The sequence below is a fragment of the Martes martes genome (genome assembly GCF_963455335.1).
Source record: "Martes martes genome assembly, chromosome: 5".
In the NCBI taxonomy this organism is placed as follows: Eukaryota; Metazoa; Chordata; class Mammalia; order Carnivora; family Mustelidae; genus Martes; species Martes martes.
Window position 1 is genome coordinate 97,018,649 of NC_137892.1, and position 22,119 is coordinate 97,040,767.

The 22,119-nt window shown below is 36.8% G+C and overlaps 1 protein-coding gene across 3 annotated transcripts in view; it reads right to left on the minus strand.

Moving 5' to 3' along the window:
• Positions 1-3,146: 3,146 nt before the first annotated feature.
• Positions 3,147-22,119, minus strand: part of LYRM7 (LYR motif containing 7) — a 32,614-nt gene continuing 13,641 nt past the window's right edge. Inside the window, exons 4-6 of one of the 3 annotated variants that reach the window (XM_080804528.1) lie at positions 20,506-20,587; positions 9,897-9,987; positions 3,767-4,407 (exon numbers count right to left, since the gene is read on the minus strand). In XM_080804528.1, the coding sequence (XP_080660654.1) occupies positions 4,395-4,407; positions 9,897-9,987; positions 20,506-20,587 (186 nt within the window). In that variant the 3' untranslated portion in view covers positions 3,767-4,394. Of the gene's footprint in view, positions 4,408-9,896; positions 9,988-20,505; positions 20,588-22,119 lie in introns of all 3 variants that reach the window. The other 2 variants (XM_080804530.1, XM_080804529.1) reach the window with 2 other exon arrangements.

Below are 22,119 nucleotides of genomic sequence, written 5' to 3' on the forward strand. Positions count from 1 at the left end.
CTTTAACCCACTGAGCCACCCAGGTGCCCCTCATAATTAAGTTTTAAATAAATCACTAGTAGCTTAGGTATCATCTTTTAAAAATTATACATTAATCTACTCACTGTAAAAAATATTTAAACATGCAGGAGTTACCATAAGAAAAATCCCCAATTTACCAGTCCTTTCACCAAATCTCATCTTCCTACCTAATTACAACTGACCCTTGAACAACATGGGGGTTAGGGGCACTAAACTCCCATGCAGTTAAAAATTGACACATAACTTTTAATTGCTCAAAAGCCTAACTACGAATAAGCTATATGCTGGCCTTACTGACACCATAGTTGGTTAACACATATTTTGTATGTTATGTGTATTATATACGGTATTCTTATAATAAAGTAAGCTAGACAAGAGAAAATATTAGGAAAATCGTAAGGACAAGAAAATACATTTGCAGTACTATACTCTATCAAGAAAAAGGTCCACGTATAAGTGGACCCATGCAGTTTAAGCCCTTGTTCAAAGGTCAACTGTACTAACATAAGTATGTGTATTTTTTTAAAGTATGTAGATTTCTATTAATTTGTGTGTGTGTGTATATATACACACATATATACATATACATATATATATGCATGTATTCTTGTGTGTGCTATGGAGATAAAAGACTGAGTAATATGTTAATTTAATTATTTTTAAAAGGGGGAGTGGCAGGCAGAGTGAGAGGGGGAAGCAGGATCCCAGCTGAGTAAGGAGCTCCATGACGTGGGGCTCCATCCCAGGACCCTGGGATCATGACATGAGCCGAAGGCCGATGCTTCACTGCCACCCAGGCATCCCAATAGGTTTATTTTAAATTTTAATGTCAATTTTCCTTTCAAAAAGGCCCTATCATTTTTATCCCTTCCAGAAATATTTGAGATTATCCATTTCCTCATACCCATGTTACCCTTACAAATAATGGATATGATCAGTTTAACTTTTACAAATTTGATGAGCAAAAAATGATTCATTTCAATTTACATGTCTCTGATCACTAGAGAGGCTTAATATTTCTTCTTTTGTGAAGAAATGGGCCATTTTTCACATGTCTATTTTTCACACAATTATGATTAATTAAGTCATAGGATCACTAACATATTTAAACTATTTTTTTTAAAAGATTTTATTTATTTATTTGACAGAGATCACAAGTAGGCAGAGAGGCAGGCGGGGGGTGGGGGGGGGGAGAAGCAGGCTCCCCGCCGAGCAGAGAGCCTGACTCGGGGCTCGATCCCAGGAGCCTGAGACCACGACCTGAGCCGAAGGCAGAGGCTCAACCCACTGAGCCACCCAGGCGCCCACATATTTAAACTATTTTAATCACTATGTTGACAGCAAATAATTTCTCTAAACTTTTTTAATAGGAGCTTTCACAGAGTATAGAAGTTTTATATTCTTGGGTGCCTGGGTGGTCAGTGGGTTGGGCCTCTGCCTTCGGTTTAGGTCAGGATCTCAGGATCCTGGGATAGAGTACCGCACTGGGCTCTCTGCTCAGCGGGGAGCCCGCTTCCCTCCTCTCTCTGCCTGCCTCTCTGCCTACTTGTGATTTCTCTCTCTGTCAAATAAATAAATAAAATCTTAAAAAAAAAGTTACATATTCTTATGTTGACGTATCTTTAATCTTTTGGGATTTTGACAGGTAACATTTAAACTGTTCGTGTCTGTAATTTTCAATTGTCCCATCTAAAAACACAGTATGTCTTTCATTAAGTTACACTTTTTAAAAAAGTCTATTACTATTTTATAGTTTTCTCTGCTAATATAAACAGGATCCTTTTTCTTATATATGTGTGTGTATATATATATATACAAATATATATATATAAAATATGTGTTTTGAAGAAAATCTCATAGCCACTGGGTTTCATAAAATATGCATGTGAATTACTAATCTCTATTGCTCCTAATGATAAGTTTATAAGAAAAAAGAAATCTGTTCAGATATTTAAATTAATGTAAATGAAGAATGGAACACAGGAATTAAGATTAAAGAAAGAAAGCAAGGGGGCGCTCAGTAGTTTAAGCATCTACCTTCAGCTCAGGTATGATTCTAGGGTCCTGAGATGGAGTCCCGTACTGGGCTCCCTTGCTCTGAGGGGAGCTGCTTCTCCCTCTCCCCTTGCTCCTAACCCCTGCTCATGCTCTCTCTCTCTCTGTTGAATAAATAAGGAAATCTTTAGAAAAAAAAAAAGAAGAAAAAAAGCTAGAAACTGTTAAAATTTTCAGTATTACTGAAATAATTAAAATATATTAAGTTAACCTAGGTCAGCCAACTTTCCTCCAAATAGATAATATAGATACTTAATGAAACAATAGTAGGTCAGGGAATTTAGCAGTGATTATATTGTGACAACTTTCAGCATTCTTTTAGAAGAACAAATTTAAAATATGAAGCAACAATTAGGTATCATTTCCACAAAAGTAAAAACTATTAACGTAGCAAGTCTTTTGACATGTATAAACCATTTCACAGACAACTAAACACTCTTCTTACAAGTATTAGAAGACATTAAGAATAGTTAATGGCTTAATATTAAGTGTAGTATGTCTGAGGAATTTAGAAAATCTCTGATCTCTCAAAATTAAATGATTTTATTATTTTTAAATTTAAATTAAATTATTTTAAAATATGACATTTTATATCCAGTATGGATATACCCATGTTTTGCCAACAAAGCTTGCATTAAGAATCCTATAAAAATCCTGGGACGCCTGGGTGGCTCAGTTGGTTAAGCGGCTGCCTTCGGCTCAGGTCATGATCCCAGCATCCGGGGATCAAGTCCCACATTGGGCTCCTTGCTCCGCAGGGAGCCTGCTTCTCCCTCTGCCACTCTGTCTGCCTGTGCTCACTCTCTCTCTCTCTCTCTGACAAATAAATAAATAAAATCTTTAAAAAAAAAAAAAAGAATCCTATAAAAATTTTGTATCATCATTGAATGGGAGAATTGGTCAGCAAATGGGAGAGAACACACTGTTCACTAAGAGAATGATAAAAATACACAGTTAAAAGAGAAACAAGAAGAATATTAAATACAATTTTTTACTTCCCACCGTTAGATGGTAGAATGACACACTGTTTTGTGATACTGCCCATTACGTCAGGGATGGATGGCATATATGGAAAAAGAAAAGCCATTTAGTTTTATTGATTACAATGGAAAGAATGTAGCCACATATTACATTTTCACAATAAAGTCTAGCTGTGGCCTAAGTATACTATTTCTACTAAGGCTGTATTAAATAGTTTAAGGGTCGCTATTTCCTAAAAAAATTAGGATTCTTTATTCCACAATGATCCTAGGTGATTTTGATATTTTATTTATCTATCTTCAGAAGACTAATTTTTTCTTAAAGATTTTATTTATTTGACACAGATAGAGAGAGATCACAAGTAGGCAGAGAGGCAGGCAAAGGGGGACAGGGAAGCAGGCTCTCCCCTGAGCAGAGAACCCGATGTGGGGCTCGATCCCAGGACCCTGAGACCATGACCTGAGCCAAAGGCAGAGGCTTAACCCACCGAGACACCCAGGCGACCCTCTTCAGAAGACTTATTAGAAAAATGTCTTTATAGGAACAGAGAGAGACTCTATCTCTGAAAGAAAAGTGAGTAATCATTTGTTAGCTACAGAAATTTCACTGCTTTAGGAGACAAAGGCCACATTCTATCACATTGTGATTTTTCTGACCAATTTAATGTTTATGGAACTAAACACAGATTTAATAATCTTTTTTTTTTTTTAAATTTTACTTATTTGAGAGTGAGAGAGAAAGAGAGTGTGCAGGGGCAGAGGGAGAAGGGAAAGTAGACCCACTGCTGATCAGGGAGCCCAAAATGGAGCTCAATCTCAAGACCCTGAGATCATGACTCAAGCCGAAGGTAGACACCCAACCAAATGAACAACCCAGACACCCCTAATCTAACAATTTTAATATAATAGTTTCATTTCACACAGGAGGAAAATCCACCAACTTGTCAAATCACTGCATTCTTAGTTATGTTAAGACCAAAATACTCATCAAGGTCACAGAGAAACGAATAGGACATATCTCCTGAGCATTTATTTTAGTTTATAAAGTTCGATTTTCAAAGCAAATGACATGTCTTATTTAAAGCTATCTAAAAATATTTAACTATGTTCTGCAGTCTTCAGCAATGTTCTTTTAATGTGAAATTTAATTATGAAATGGTACTTTAATTCATTCACTTTCAATAGGCTGGTTCTGAAATACTTGCATTTCCAAAACTTCCATTGCCACAGTTATATATTTAGGATTAAAAACGAAAAGACTTGATTTTATCCTAGAAAACTCATTGCTTCTGAGTTGGTGCATCACAATATGGCACATTTTCTACAAGGAGCTCTTTCCTAGGGACCAATTCTGAAAGAAAAACAAAAAGAATAATTGATATCATTAAAATTAAAATAAAATGAATACTCGCTCCCCCCTAAAATTTCTAACAGTAAAATACTGAATTTTAAGGTAAATCTTCCAGAAATATTTCATTTCAGTTAACTTCAAAGGTGAAGTCCTTGATTTTAAATGGAAACTGTTAACAGGATTCTCATTTCAGATTATATTAAAACATCTATGATCAACTTAACCCTTTATCATTTATTTATTAAATATAACTAATTACCTAAACAGAATTTGACTAATGTACATTATCACCTATCTGATGACAGATTGCTGATAATTAAAACAATCAACTTGAAAATTTGTTAAACTGCCTCCTATATAAAAAGCAAAACCGTTTTCCTTACTTAAAGACTCTAAATAAATTTTGCAGAATAGTGGTTCTCATGTGGGGGTGTTTTGGGTTGTCACACCAAATGAAGAATGCTACTGGCATTTAGCGAGCAGGAGCCAGGAAGGTATGGGAAGTCTGGTGCAGTAAAGAACTATGCTGTTCAAAATGTCAACAGTGCCCCACTGAGAAACCCAGTCAAACAACAACAACAACAAATAATGAGTCTTTGGTAAGATATCCTGCTGGAGGTCAAGTGAGATGCAGCTCTTAATTAAGATAAGAAACTTTGTAAAGATCATTGATTTTTCCTTTTTTCTCCAGAAGAGATGAATTCAGGTATCATGATAACTTGGATATATTCTTCAAAAATAACATGGTGAAGAAAGACAAAGACAAATTGAGGAATTGTTCCTGATTGAGGAAGACTAAAAAACATGGTGACTGTATGCTATTTGTGTGATCCTCAACTGGTTCCTAGACCAGAAGAAATTTTTTTCTTCTGCTACAGAAGACAAGTTAGGACAAATGAAAACATCTGAATGGTAGAGTTGCATCAATATTAATATTCTGGTTTTGATAATTACACTGTGGTTTTATAAGAGAATATCTTTGCAAATTTAGCAAACATATATGAAAGTATTTTTTTTTAAAGATTTTTATTTATTTATTTAACAGAGAGAGAGTGAGAGATCACAAGTAGGCAGAGAGGCAGACAGAGAGGGAGGGAGGCAGGCTCCCCGCTGAGCAGAGAGCCCGATGCGGGGCTCGATCCCAGAACCCTGGGATCATGACCGGAGCCGAAGGCAGAGGCTTCAACCCACTGAGCCACCCAGGCGCCCATATGAAAGTATTTTTAAGAAATACACTCTTTCGGGGCACCTGGGTGGCTCAGTGGGTTAAGCCTCTGCCTTCGGCTCGGGTCATGATCTCAGGGTCCTGGGATCAAGCCCCACATCGGGCTCTCTGCTCCGCAGGGAGCCTGCTTCTCCCTCTCTCTCTGCCTGCTACTCTGCCTACTTGTGATTCTATCTCTCTCTCTGTCAAATAAATAAAATGGAATCTTTAAAAAAAAAAAAAAAAGAAATACACTCTTTCTCCCAATCTAATCCTAGTGGGCTGTCATGATTTTAAAAATGACCATTTGAGGGTAGGAGGCATTATATTTACAATTTACTCTCAGAACATTCAGAAAAAAGATGAGGAATGGATAATAAAGCAAATGTGGTAAATGTTAGTTAGCAATTGTGGAATCTGGGTACAGGAAATTTCCATATCCTTCAACATATCTTACATCGTTTCTGTAAATTTGAATTTTAAAAATTTTTTTAAAAGGTAACATTAAAACCAATTCAAAAAGAAAAATAGGGGTGCTTGCGTGGCTCAGTGGGTTAAAGCCTCTGCCTTCGGCTCAGGTCATGATCTCAGGGTCCTGGGATCAAGCCCCACATCAGGCTCTCTGCTCTGCGGGGAGCCTGCTTCCCCCCCACCCCCCGCCTGCCTCTCTGCCTACTTGTGATCTCTCTCTCTATCAAATAAATAAATAAAATCTTAAAAAAAAAAAAGAAAAATAAGTGATCTAAAAATAATGTTCTTATGAGCCAGATGATAAATGTGGTTTACCTAAATGAAAATCAGCTAAGTAATTATTATTATTTTTATTTATTTTTTTAAAGATTTTATTTATTTATTTGACAGAGATCACAAGTAGGCAGAAAGACAGATAGAGAGAGATGGAGAAGCAAGCTCCCTGCTGAGCAGAGAGCCCGATGTGGAACTTGATCCCAGGACCTTGGGATCATGACCTGAGCCGAAGGCAGAGGCTTTAACCCAGACGCCCTAAGTAATTATTATTTAACCATTGTTTACATCTCATCTGCTTCTACCAATCTTTGGAGATACCACCAGGGAGCAAATTATAGTTTAGGTTTTAACGTATTAGTGATGGCAGTAAATTGTTTCACTTATCAAACATATATATACGTGCCATTTTTATGCTGAACATTACCTCACAAAATGAAAATGTAGAAGCAAATATAGAATAGTCTCTTCAGTACAACATAGTGGCTGCAGTTAATAATACTGTATTGCTTATTTGAAAGCTGCTAAAAGAGTATACCTTAAAAGTTCCCGTCCCAAGAAAAACAATTTGTAACTATGTACGCAGACAGATATTAACTACACTTATTGTGGTAATCTATTTTGCAGTCTATACAAATATGGAATCATGTTGTACAAATGAAACTAATATAATGTCACATGTCAGTTACACCTCAAATAAAAAAAAGTCTATTCAACTTCAAGGAGTTTACAATCTGGTGGAAAATACAGATCAACCAAAAGTCCAACAAAAGACAGTTTAAAAAAGTAAGGGATTTAATCTGCTCACATATCAAGAAATACAGATTAAGGCGTCCTGGGCTACTGCTGGTCTTTACTACCACTAAGAAGCCAGGCTCTTTTTAAATTCCTGCTCTGCTATCCTTCATGTTTGATTTTTGTCTTTACTATTGCTGTGACATCACAGCAGGCAGATGGGAAAAGGGCAAAAGGACACTGCTAGGTTGGCTTATGCCTTTTTAACTGGAAAATACCCTTCTTACAACAACATCCAGTATACAACTGCTTAGGTGGTCAGAAAGGTGTCATGTAGTCTGAGAAATAAACTTTTTTTTTTCTGTTTTTTTTTTTGTTTTTTTTTTTTGGCTTGGCATACTGGATCCCAAACAAAGTTTTTCAGCTGTAAGAAGGAATGGATATTGAGGAGGTAACAAGTAGTGCACCCTCCTGGCTACACAACATGAATATATACCTTCATTTCATATACAGAATATATCCATTTACTACTTGACCTCCAAGGTCCCATCCAGATGCAAACTGGGTACCTCTGGCGAATGTGCTAGCCTTCCCATTAGGACTATCCAGCACCCACATGGTAGTTACCTACTGGACTATAGTAAAGAATAAATAGATACAGCAATGAAAACCTGGAATAGGAAGCACATGGCAGTCACTGTTCCACAGTAAATTATAAATCCTGCTGGAAAAGCAAGGACCCCTTGCTTTTGGCAAAGTAATAAATTCCTTAGTCAGTCAATCTGGTAGCACATATCCTGTTTTCTGGGAGACTTAAAGACCCTCTCTTGTCCACTGTTCCTCAAGGCTCCTGGTATATCGGGGGAATCCTTGCCCAGAGGTGGGCATACTGGGAAGATGCCCTTCTTTGACGCTCTGAAGCTTTCACAATCCCCTTTTTATTGATATGAGTTCAGGAGCCCAGGGATGGTCTTAAGAGTTGAAGCCAGGTACCCAGGCTTGGCGTTTCCTGGCAATATACTTCATTCAAAATTACTTTTTTTCTAGTCATTTTATTTTATTTTTTTTAAAGATTTTATTTATTTGACAGACAGAGATCACAAGTAGGCAGAGAAGCAGGCAGAGAGAGAGGAGGAAGCAGGCTCTCTGGTGAGCAGAGATGCGGGGCTCAATCCCAGGACCCTGGGATCATGACCTGAGCCGAAGGCAGAGGCTTTAACCCACTGAGCCACCCAGGTGCCCCTCTAGTCATTTTAATGTGCAAGTAGCCACAGGCAAACATCCTGATAATTTTTAAGCACGAGGATTTCCATCCTTTGGTAATGGCCTCTATGTTCTGCCCATTCCCCAACCCTAAGATTAATGGATACTTCTTTTTTTTTTTTTTAAGGTTTTATTTATTTATTTGACAGAGAGAGACACAGCGAAGAGGGAACACAAGCAGGGGCAAGTGGGAGAGGAAGCAGACTTCCTGCCAAGCAGGGAGCCCGATGTGGGGCTCGATCCCAGAACTCTGGGATCATGATGACCTGAGCTGAAGGCAGCCACTTAACGACTGAGCCACTTAACGACCAGGTGCCCCTTAATGGATACTTCTTAAAGTAGTGAAAAACTATAGGCCCCAGTAGTAAGTGAATTGTATATCTCTGATCCTTGTCTGGAAAATGGGAATGGCTTGAGGCATTAATTTTATTTTATGTCGGAACTCAAAAGTGCCCTGCTTGTATTGGCTGTAGGGTTAGTGGATAAGAGCAGTTCTCATTTTCAATTCTGCAAGACGCTAAATCTCAAGTATAGGACTTTTAGTCAGGATGTAGACAGAAAAGTGCTCTTAGCAAAACAGTACCTCCTTCCATACTTGCTTTGCACCAACCAGCTTAATCTGCATTCATTCTCTTTTTCAGTATTTTGCTGAAAGCAGGAGGAAATAACCAGAACACCTGACATTCTGTTATTTCTCTTATTGCTGTAGCTTTCGCTGGTACTTGGTCTGTGTCTCAGAAACATGATGAGGCACTGACTTTATGTTTCATCACTACATAATAAGGACTACCAGCCTAAAGACTGTAAAGGTCAGGTCCACAACAGTCCTATCCTCCTGTGTCCTTGCCTTCTATTCAACTAATTTCACATTTTAGGCTGTGTAATTTTCAGTATCTCACTTCTGGTAACAACTTCTGTTTTTCTTAGTGAAAAGTAACAGAAGCTGATTCTGGCTAATTAGGCAGAGAAGTCATTTATTAAAAGGGTTATTAGTCTAACTCATGCAATTATTGTGAGAGCTTAAGAATTGGGCAGGCTTAAGGCTAAGCTTTCAGCAACAATATACAAAGTCATACCACAAAACTGGCCTGATGGTGAAAACTACTGCTGCCTTTTGGGCACTAGAAGAAATTGCCACCACTTCTACCACCATGGAACACAAGATGCTACATTTCAGATGCTGCGGGAAACTCAATTTTACTACATCTGCTCCTGCCACCACACCAATGCCACTTCTGAACCAGTAACTTGACTCTACAACCACGGATGCTACTCTTGCCTGCAAAAGGGATTCTATGCCAACTGTCTTTTCTCAAGTTCATTTCTGAATATACTTCACCTATGTCAAATTCTGTGCCTGACTAAAACTAACAAGTCAGGAAATGACAGATGTTAGAGAGGATGCGGAGAAATGGGAACCCTCCTACACTGTTGGTGGGAATGTAAGCTGGTGCAGCCACCCTGGAAAATAGTATGGAGGTTCCTCAGAAAGTTGAAAATAGAGCTACCCTATGACCCAGCGATCGCACTACTGGGTACTTACCCTAAAGATACAACTGTAGTGATCCGAAGGGGCGCGTGCACCCGAATGTTTATAGCAGCAATGTCCACAATGGCCAAACTATGGAAAGAACCTAGATGTCCATGAACAGATGAATGGATAAAGAAGAGGTGGGGCATACATATATATATATACACACACACATATATATGCGTGTGTGCACGCGCGTGCACACACACACACAATGGAATACTATGCAGCCATCAAAAACTTGAAATCTTGCCATTTGCAACGACAGTGGATGGAACTAGAGGGTATATACTAAGCGAAATAAGTCAATCAGAGAAAGACAATTATATGATCTCTCTGATATGAGGAATCTGAGAGGCAGGGCAGGGGCTTGTTAGGGTTAGGGAAGGGAAAAAATGAAGCGAGATAGGATTGGGAGGGGACAAACCATGAGACTCTTAATCTCAGGAAACAACCTGAGGGTTGCTGGGGAGTGGAGGAGGGAGGCTCAGTTATGGACACTGGGGAGGGTATGTGCTATGGTGAGTACTGTGAATTGTGTAAGACTGATGATTCACAGACCTGAACCCCTGAAGCAAATAATACATTATATGTTAATAAAAAATAAAATAAAATAAAATAAAATAAAATAAAATAAAATAAAATAAACAAATGCTATGCCTGAGCTGTAAAGAAAACTGAGGAAGTGAATTTTCTATATTCTATGATGGGAATTTAGAACTCAATGAGATGGAAATCCCAAAAACAAAATGATCAATTCAAAGAGTGGTAATAACCAGAAAACCCGTCAAATGTTCACTACTCCATCCCTTCATCCAATTCACCTTATTAGGTAACCTCTGGAATTAAAAAGTGCCCTAAAACTGAATTTTTCTAAATTAACTGCTAGCACTTTCATTAGGCCAAATATATCATGGGTATATTTACATGCTGTATAGTATTTTTCACTGTGATGTGGCTTTATTGATTGTAAAGTCCCTGACTTTGCTCTCTATATTAGATGTCAATGTGTCATAACAGCGTAAGTTTATTAAAGTTGTCAGATCTTGAAAAAGAACTGTACTGAGATCATGATTTATTTCCTATACTTTAGGCTCCTGAAAAACCTTATCTATTACGGTCATATGAAATGTATCACTTAAAAAGTAATTTCTTAAAATAAAAAGGCTTTATTTAATTCACTCTGGCTCAAATAAAAATGTAGGTCAAGATTAAAAATAAATAAATAAGTAAAATAGAAGAGGAAGCAGTATTTCCAAACTCATTTCATGAGACCAGCATTACTCTGATACCAAAACCAGACAAGGACACTATAAGGAATGAAAACTAGAGACCAATATCCCTGATGAACATAGAGGTGAAAATCCTCAACAAACTATTAGCAAACCAAATTCAACAATATGTGAAAAGGATCTTACACCAAGATCAAGTGGGATTTATACCAGGAATGCAAATCAACATCTGCAAATCAATGTGATATACCACATTAACAAAATGAAGGAGTAAAAAAAAAAAAAAAAATCATAGAATTAACTCAAAAGACACAGAAAAAGCATTAAACAGAATTCAATATCCACTCATGATACAAACTTTCAGCAAAATGGGTATAGCAGAAACATACCTCAACATAATGACTATGACAGGCCCACAATTAACATCATACTCAATGATAAAAAAACAAAGTTCATCCTCTAAGATCATGAACAAGACAAGGATGCCCATTCTCATCACTTCTATTCAATGCAGTACTAAAAGCCCTACCCAGAACAACGAGGCAAGCAGAAGAAATAAAAGGTATCCTAATAAGAATAGAACGGTCTCTATTTGCAGATAATACAACATTATTTATAGAAAACCCTAAAGACTACCAAAACTGCTAGAATAAACAAATTCTGTAAAGTTGCAGGATAAAAAAATCAATATACAAAAAAATCAGTTGTATGCTTATATACTATTAAAAATCATCAGAAAGAATTTTTTTTTTAAAAGATTTTATTTATTTGACAGACAGAGATCACAAGCAGGCAGAGGCAGGCAGAGAGGAGGAGGAAGCAGGCTCCCTGCCGAGCAGAGAGCCTGATGCGGGGCTTGATCCCAGGACCCTGAGATCATGACCTGAGCTGAAGGCAGAGGCTTTAACCCGCTGAGCCACCCAGGCTCCCCAGAAAGAGAAATTTAAAAAGATCCCATTTATGATTGTGGCAAAAATAATAAAATACTTAGGAATACATTTAATCAAGGAGGTGAAAGACCCGTACACTCAAAACTATACAAGAGTGATGAAAGAAATAAGACAACACAAATAAATGGAAAATTATTCCATGCTAATGATTTGGATGACTTAACGCTGTTGAAATATCCCTCATATCCTACGGAATCTACAGATTCAATGCAATATCTATCAAAATTCCAATAGCATTTTTCACAGAAATAGAGCAAATAATCCTAAAATTTATATGGAATCCCAAAAGACCTTGAAAAGCCAGAGAAACCTTGAGAAAGGAGAACAAAGTTAGAGACCTCATACTTCTTGATTTCAAACTATACTACAAAGCTATAGTAATCAAAACAATATGGTATTTGCATAAAAACATAAGAAGAGATACATAGATCAAAGGAATAAAACAGAGGGCCCAGCGATAAACCATGCATATACTGTCAATTAATTAATGACAAAGGAAATGGGAAAGGATACGATGGGAAAAGATAATTATATAATTATTTATATCAATAAATAATTCTGGGAAAACTGGACATCTGCATATACAGAAAATGAGAGTGGACCCCTATCTTACACCATATACAAAATTGAACTCACATGGGTTGAAGGTCTGAAGACCTGAAACCATAAAACTCCTAGAAAGAAACAGAGGGGAATAAGCTCCTTGACACTGGCCCTGGCCATGACTTTTTTGGATCAGACACTGAAAACAAAGGTAATAAAAGAAAACAAAAATAAGTGGGACTAAATCAAACTAGAAAGCTTCTTGTAGAGCAAAGGAAATCATTAACAAAATGAAATGCAACCAATGGGATGTGAGAAAATATCTGCAAATCATATATCTGATACGAAACTAATATCGAAAGTATATAAAGAACTCATATAATTCAAAAGCAAAACACCAAACATATAATTAAAAATTAAATTAAAAAATCTAATTAAAAATGTGCTGAGAATTTGAGCAGACATTTTCCCAAAGACCTATAAATGGCATAAATACACGAAAAGGTGCTCATCATCCCTAATCATCAGGGAAATGAAAAGCAAAACCCATAATAAGATAGTACCTCATGCCTGTCAGAATGGCTACTATCAAAAAGACAAGGATGGCAAGGATGTGAAGAAAAGGGAACCCTTGTGCACTACTGCTAAAAATGTATGCAGTCACTACAGATAACGGTATGTAGTCTCAAAAAATTAAAATAAAACTACAATATGATCAGGGCGCCTGGGTGGCTCAGTGGGTTAGGCCTCTGCCTTTGGCTCGGGTCATGATCTCAGGGTCCTGGGATTGAGCCCGGCATCGGACTCTCTGCTCGGCAGGGCCCTGCTTCTCCCTTTCCCTCTGTGTGCCTCTCTACTTGTGATCTCTCTCTCTGTCAAATAAATAAATAAACTCTTAAAAAAAACCCAAAAAACAAAACTACAATATGATCTAGCAATTCCACTTCTGGTTATTTATCCAAAGAAAATGAAATCACTATCTTGAAAATATATCTGACCCGTATGTTCACTGCAGCATTATTTATAATAGCCAACACACTGAAACAATCTAAGTGTTCACTGGCAGATGAATGGATAAAGAAAATGTGCTGTATATATATATATATATATACACGATGGAGTATAATTTAGTCATAACAAGGGAAGGATATCTTGCCATTTGTGAAAACATGATGGGCTTTGAGGGTGTTATGCTAAGTGAAATAAGTTAGGAAAGGACAAACACTCTATGATCTCACTTACGTGGAGAATCTAAAACAAATACAATAATAAAATACTGCTCTCACAGATAAAGAGAAAAGATGAGTGATTCAGAGGTGGAAAGTATGGGGATTGGATGAAATGGGTGAAAGTGGCCAAAAAGTACAAACTTCCAGCTTTAAGATACATAAACTCTGGGGATGCAATGTACAGCATGGTGACTACAGTTAACAATACTGCATTATAGGGCAGCCTGGGTGGCTCAGTGGGTTAAAGCCTCTGCCTTTGGCTCAGGTCATGATCCCAGGGTCCTGGGATCGAGCCCCACATCAGGCTCTCTGCTCGGCGGGGAGCCTGCTTCCCCCTCTCTCTGCCTGCCTCTCTGCCTACTTGTGATCTCTGTCAAATAAATAAATAAAATATTTTTTAAAAATACTGCATTATATATTTGAAAGATGTTAAGAGAGTAAACCTTAGCGGAGCCCTCCTGGCTCAGTCGGTAGGGCATATGACTCCTCATCTCAGGGCTGTGAGTTCAAGCCCCACATCAGGTGTAGAGATTACTTAAAGAAATAAAAATAATTTTTAAAAATGATTTTATTTATTTGACAGAGAGATCACAAGTAGGCAGAGAGGCAGGCAGAGAGAGAGGGGGAAGCAGGCTCCCTACCAAGCAGAGAGCCTGATGCAGGGCTTGATCCCAGGACCCTGAGATCATGACCTGAGCTGAAGGCAGAGGCTCAACCCACTGAGCCATCCAGGCACCCCCCCCCTTTTTTTTGTTTTTAAAGATTTTATTTACTTATTTGATAGAGAGATCACAAGTAGACAGAGAGGCAGGCAGAGAGAGAGGGGTAATTTTTAAAAATCTTAAAAAAAAAACAGTAAATCTTAAAATACTCATCATAAAGAAAAAATGTATAACTATGTATGGTTGTTGAAGTTAACTAAAAACTTGTAATAATTTCACCATATATAGATACATAAAATCATTATGTTACATACCTAGAACTAAGACAACGTTTTATGTTATATTTCAATTAAAAAATCTATCAGTGGCATGTTTATAAGTTTGGTAATCAGAGTGTTGTTTAGGATATAAATAAATTAAAGGGCATTAAAATATTTAGAATATTTAGCTCCACAGTTCTAGAAAGATCTCTAAACATATTAAGCACACAGATATATACAAACTCAAATTAAAGAACTTGAAAAAAAACCTGTTTTTTTCTAAGAACCTGTTCCGACCCACCAAGTGTTGGATTTGGAACTCTACCTATGTGCCTCAACAACACATCTGCCTCTCTTACCATGGCACCCAAATGATTGTAATACTTAACTATTTATCACAGCACTCTAAGTTCCATTAGGACAGGAACTGTCTTGCTAATTTTTTATTTTCAGTGCCTAACACAGTATGTATTCAATAAATGTTTGTTGGATCACATGAACTTGCCTCAGAATAAAAAAATCATTAGATAGGGGCGCCTGGGTGGCTCAGTGGGTTAAAGCCTCTGCCTTCAGCTTGGGTCATGATCCTGGGATCAAACCCCACATCGGGCTCTCTGCTCAGCGGGGAGCCTGCTTCCCCCTCTCTCTGTCTGCCTCTCTGCCTACTTGTGATCTCTGCCTGTCAAATAAATAAATAAATAAATAAATCTTTTAAAAAATCATTAGATAGTTTTAGACAAAGACAAATATTAAAAACACAAAGAACAGAAGTTTAAAAATGTACCTGAAATAAAGAATAGTTTCCTGGAATTTTTTTTTTTTTTTTTTAGATTTTTATTTATTTATTTGACAGAGAGAGAGATCACAAGTAGGCAGAGAGGCAGGCGGGGGGTGGGGGGGGAAGCAGGCTCCCCGCTGAGCAGAGAGGAGGACCCCAATGCAGGTTGGACACAAGCCCAATGCAGTGCTTCATCCCAGGACCCTGTGATCATGACCTGAGTTGAAGGCAGACGTTTAATGACTGAGCCACCCAGGTACCCCATAACATTGTATATAACTATAATGGAATTGAGATTAAAAAAATTAAAAAAAAATAAAATGCTGACATTTCACAAAGTATCAAAAAATGAGTTTTTTCCAAATGATGAAATTATTAGATCTGTAATAAAGAAGCTTATAACTCTCTGCAAGGAGAGAGATGTGATTTTTTTTTAAAAAGGAAAAAATGAGAGGGGTGCCTGGTTGGCTCAGTCAGTAGAGCATGTGACTCTTGATTTCAGGGTTGTGAGTTCAGGCATGGCGCTTACTTAAAAAAAAATAAAAAGGAAACAATGAGAAGTTATTCAGTATAAAGAGTTCTTGGTTGGTGTTCATATTTTATTTCTACTCTAGTTATTTGAAAGAGAAGGAAAAAGAAACATGGATTTAGAATTCATGTATCTGCTTCTGAACTTGATTATTTAATTTTATTATTTTCAGTTTCTATTATTTTTCATGTTGGGACATTATCTGATATTTTTTAGAAACACACTATCACAACTCTTGCTTTTTAGCCAAGTAGCAAAATTTTAATTCATTTCTGTATACCAGTACAGACACTGCTAAAATTTATGGAGAGATTTGCTTAAAGTAATTGTAAAACAGAGATTAAAAAATCAGATTTGTTGGGGCACCTGGGTGGCTCAGTGGGTTAAAGCCTCTGCCTTGGGCTCAGGTCATGATTCCCAGGGTCTTGGGATAGAGCCCCACTTTGGGCTCTCTGCTCTGCAGGGAGCCTGCTTCCCTCTCTCTCTCTGCCTGCCTCACTGCCTACTTGTGATCTCTGTCTGTCAAATAAATAAATAAAATCTTAAAAAAAAAAATCAGATTTGTTGTATCTTGGATCCAAAGGAATAAATTAAGAAAAAGAGACCCATATTTCTCTTAATAGAAAGAATGGGGCCATTATTAAGGTAATATAGCATTCTATACTAATTACCATGAAAGAGTCAAAATTTCTAATCTTGTGGGAGAATTAAATTATACAGAAAACCAATAGATAAAAAGAAATTTAAAGCAATACTGCTGCATCTAAAACCAGGCATCTGAAATATGGATATCAAATTTAGCTGAAATAACCTAAATTTTTGTTCCTATAAATAAAAATGCCTTTTTTTAATTGATAAAAATAACATTAAGCTGTGACTACCTGTATAAAATGTTGCTATACTATACAAAAGCTCTAAAGATCATTATTAAGATTAAAGATGATGACTAAAATTTGCAATTTAGATTAACTATGTTTACTGCTCTTATAAATACAACTCAGAGCTAATACTTCCTTTTTTTTTTTTTTTAATGTTTTATTTATTTACTTGACAGAGAGAGGGATCACAAGTAGGCAGAGAGGCAGGCAGAGAGATGAGGAAGCAGGCTCCCCGCTGAGCAGAGAGCCTGATGCAGGGCTCAATCCCAGGACCCTGAGATCATGACCTGAGCAGAAGGCAGAGGCTTAACCCACTGAGCCATCCAGGTGCCCCTAGAGCTAGTAATTTCTGATAAATTCTCATGAACTAAAAATAACTTTAAAGCTCTATAGGACTTATACTACTAAATATCAAGATTTATTATAAGGCTATAATAATTAAGACATTATGGGATATGATGCATGGATAGAAAAACTAATTATACAGATTATAAAGTTCAGAAAGAGATATATGCACATATGGTTATCTGATTTTAGAACAAAGGTGATCCTGCAGTGCAGTGGGGAAAAAGGGGTCTTCTTAATAAATGATGCTGGATTAACTGGACATTCACATGTAAAAAAATAATTTTTGACAAAGAGCTTATGATTTCACTTTTATGTGGAACCAAACAACAACAACAATGAATAAAAAAGCAGAAAGAGACCTATAAATACAGAGAACAAGCTGGTGGTTGCTAGAGGTGACAGTGGTGGGGGAATGGGCAAAAGGGGTAAAGGGGAGTGGGAGGTACAGGCTTCCAGTTATGGAATAAATAAGTCACAGGGTAAAAAGTATGGAGTAGGGAATATTGTCAATGGTAGTGTAATAGTGCTGTGTAGTGACAAATGGTAGCTACACCTGGGATTAGCATAGTACATATAGTGTTGTAGTATCACTATGTTGTGCACCAGAAACTAACATAACACTGTGTCAACTATACTTCAATTAAAAAAAGGGGCGCCTGGGTGGCTCAGGCAGTTAAGCGTCTGCCTCGGGCTTGGGTCATGATTTCAGGGTTCTGGGACTGAGTCCGCATCAGGCTCCCTGCAGAGTAGGGAGCCTGCTTCTCCCTCTCCCTCTGCCTGCCATTCCCCCTGCTTGTGCATCCCCCCACCCAGGCCTTTGTCAAATAAATTAAAAAAAAAAAAAAAATCTTCACTCCTATCTCACACCATAAACAAAAATCAACTCTAGTTGATATAAACAACCAAATGGAAAAGATCAAACAATAAAGCTTTGGGAAGAAAGCCCAAGAGAATTTCTTTAGGACCTTGCTTGAGATAGACAAAGGTTTCTTACAGGACTCTAAAGTACCAACTATAAACGAAAAAAGAGACAAACTGGATCACATTAGAATTAAGAACTTCTTATCAAAAAACATTACCAAAACAAAAAGCAAGCCATTAAGTAGAAGATTTCTATAAGACACATTGTAAGGAAGAATACATATTCAGAACATACAAAGAATTTCTTCAAATCAATAATAAGAAGGCAGATAACCCCTTGGAAAAACAGGAAGAAGACTTGAATAATTTGACACTTCATAAAGGAGAATAACCAAATGGCCATTTAACAACTGAAAAGGTGCTAATACCTCATTAGTTACCAAAGAATGTAAGTTAAAATCACAATGCAATACCATTACACAATTACCAGATAAGCGAAAATTAAAGATGTAGAGTACTAAGCACTGATGAGGATGTCAAGCTACTGGAGCCAGACACCGCTGCTAGATATGTAAATTAGTCTAACCACTTTGGAAAACTGGTTAGAAGTAGCATACATTAGTATTTCTTCATAAATACAGTGGAGTACTACAAATGTCTTTTCTCTTATGATTTTAATAACATTCTCTTTTCTCCAGCTTATTTTAAGACTATAGTTTATAATACATATAACATACAAAATATGTATTAATGTACTGCTTATGTTATCAGTAAGGCTTCTCATTAAAGGTAGCTATCAGTAGATTTTTGGGTAGTCAAAGTTATACATGAAATTTTTTTTTTTTCCAAGAAAGGGAGAGAGAATTCAAGCAGTGGGGAGGGACAGGAGAGGGAGACAGAGAATGTAAAGGAGGCTCCACGCCCAGAGATCATGACCTGAGCCGAAATCAGTAGCTGGATGCTTAACCAGTTGAGCTAGCCAGGCACCCTTATACATGAATTTTCTAACATGCAGGAGGTCAGCAATGCTAGCCCCTCTCCCGTTCAAGGGTCAATTGTGTATATATATGTTTTATATATATGTACATACATATGTATATGTATGTGTAAATATATGTATAAATTTTAAACTAAAAGGCATATCCAATAATGTTCAAAGAATCAATATTCATTATAGTCCAGAACTAGGAGCAACCCAAATGAACAGGAAGGATAAACTGTGGTATATTCAAACAATAGTCATAGAAATGTTGGTATACACAACAATATAGATGAATCTCACAAATACAATGTTGAAAGAAACTAGACAAAACAGTAATCCTATATGATTCCATTTATATGAAGTTTGAACGTTTTATTATATTGAGTTTAAAATCTACAGTATTAGTAGGATAGTGTTCGCTAGTTGGAAGGGGGTATATGGAAAAGACATGAGGACACGATGGATTTTGGAGATACTGGTAATATTAAATAGCTTACTGTAGATGTTGGTTACATGGATATTTCACCTTGTGAAAACTCACTGGCTTTATAGTTATAAATTGTGCACTTTTCTGTTTGTATAATTTGGTAGCTCACTTTAAAAAAAAAGAAGCCTTTCAAAAATTTGAATACCATCTTTTTTGTTGTTCTTGTTGTTGTCTCCAAAGATACATTTAGGCAATGCAAACAAAATATAATGTGAAATGAAAACTCTGGGGACGCCTGGGTGGCTCAGTTGGTTAGGCGGCTGCCTTCGGCTCAGGTCATGATCCCGGCGTCCTGGGATCGAGTCCCACATCGGGCTCCTTGCTCGGCGGGGAGCCTGCTTCTCCCTCTGCCTCTGCCTGCCACTCTGTCTGCCTGTGCTCGCTCGCTCGCTCGCTCTCTCTAACAAATAAATTTAAAAAAAAAAAAAAAAAAAAAAGAAAACTCTGCTGAAGCCCTACAAGGAGTCTGGAGGTATAATGGAGGATCCTCAACTATATCTCCATTTCTTATAATCATTTTAAAAATAACTCTATTCATAGAATAAAAGGCAAAGAACTAGACAGTTTAAGTAGGTGATAAATGACAACACGAAAGAACCCCAAATAAATATGATGAAAAGCTAGTCATACACTCTAACTAGTCTGTAATGTAACCAGTGGTTAAGATTAAAAAGAAAACTTAAATTTAAAAAAGAAAAAGAAAAAAATACAATACAGCAAAGTTTTATAACCTGCCATTTAAAATAGTAGCCTTACAAATGTATACAAGATATACACTGGCAAAATCAGGCTGTTTTACTAATCAACATTAAAAGTGTTGCAATTGCTCAGTAGTTTAAAATACAATGAAGTCAGAAAATTTTTTTTTTTAATTTTACTTACTCAGTGTATTGTGGTCTGTGTGAATAGCTTGTATAACAGATGTTCTGAGCAACAATTCAACGTCGGAACCTATTTTTATTAGCTGTTAAGAAAACCAAACAGAATAAATCCTTTGGGTATTTTTTCAATGGTCCTTATGAAAGAACAGTTTTTTGAAAACTATAAGTTTACAGTTTTTTTTTTTTTTGGGTTATTCTGCCTTTAACTTTTTGTAACCATTCCAAGCATACAGAAAACTCAGACATGTGTGTACTTTTAACTTTTATCCATCTGTTCCATATTTTGTTCCAAAAGAGATTCAGAATATTTTTTGTTGGAATATATATTTTATATGTTTAAAATGTTGTTTTCTTTGGGAGAGGTTTGAATCTTTCTTTTATAGAGTTGGATGTTCTAAACACTAGAAATAATACTGAACTAGGAGTTGGAATAGCTCTATCATTAAGTATAAGGCCTTGGGTTAAAAACCTACTCTCTTTAGGTTTCAGGATTTATCATATGCAAAATAAAGTGGCCTAGAACAAAGATTCTCAAAGCTGTGGACTCCTGAAGGACCTTGAGATCCTTTTAGATACCATGAAGTCAAAATGATTTTCATAATACTAAAGCTTTCTGCACCGAGTTGTGAGAAGTAAAGCTTTCTCCATGGAATACTATTTTATATGAATGAACAGTAGACAAACTATGATCATTCATACCTGGGTATTTGGCAAACATTTTCTTGAAAATGAACAAGTTGACTCTGTTACTTCAAGAAAACAACTAATTGTATTTGCTGACAATGGTAAAATTCATGTTTTAAGAAAAAAATAGAATTCTAGGGAAACTGTATCTGCCATCATAAGCTTGACAGTTTTTCAATAGTTATGGATTTTTCCAATTAGATATTAATATTAATAAATATAATTTTAAAATATTACATACTGAATTACATTAACATTTAGAAGATATGCATTACTTGGTGAACTTCTATTTCCCAAATCAACAGTGCAAGATGTTACAAAATCATGCATGGTAAAAGATCCATTCAAAGAGAAAGACAGATTAAACCTATTGGTCTACTAAATGAAGGCTTAAGGGCCTGCAGGAGAATAATATCCTAGAAATAAGCAAGCATAAATGTCCTGAGACAGGAAAGTTCTTGGTAAACTCAAATGCCCTCAATGCACTCAGAATGTAAGAATTAAGAGGGATGGAGGGACCTGAGTGGGAAGTCAACAGGTGTCAGTCTTATAGTTCACGGTAAAGACTTTAGATTTTGCTTTGGGATGAGAAGCTATGGGGGTTGTGAATACAGGAGTGATGGGACATGTCTTTTTATTTAAAAGTTTCAATCCGGGGCACCTGGGTGGCTCAGTGGGTTAAAGCCTCTGCCTTCCGCTCAGGTCATGATCCCAGGGTCCTGGGATCAAGCCCTGCATCAGGTTCCCTGTTCAGTGGGGAGCCTGCTTCCTCCTCTCTCTCTCTGCCTGCCTCTCTGCTACTTGTGATCTCTGCCCGTCAAATAAATAAAATCTTGAAAAGAAAAAAGAAAAAAAAATAAAAGGCTCAATCTGCCTTTAAAGGTATTGAGAACAGACTGCAGGGAGGTTAGGGAGGAAGCAGTGAGACCCA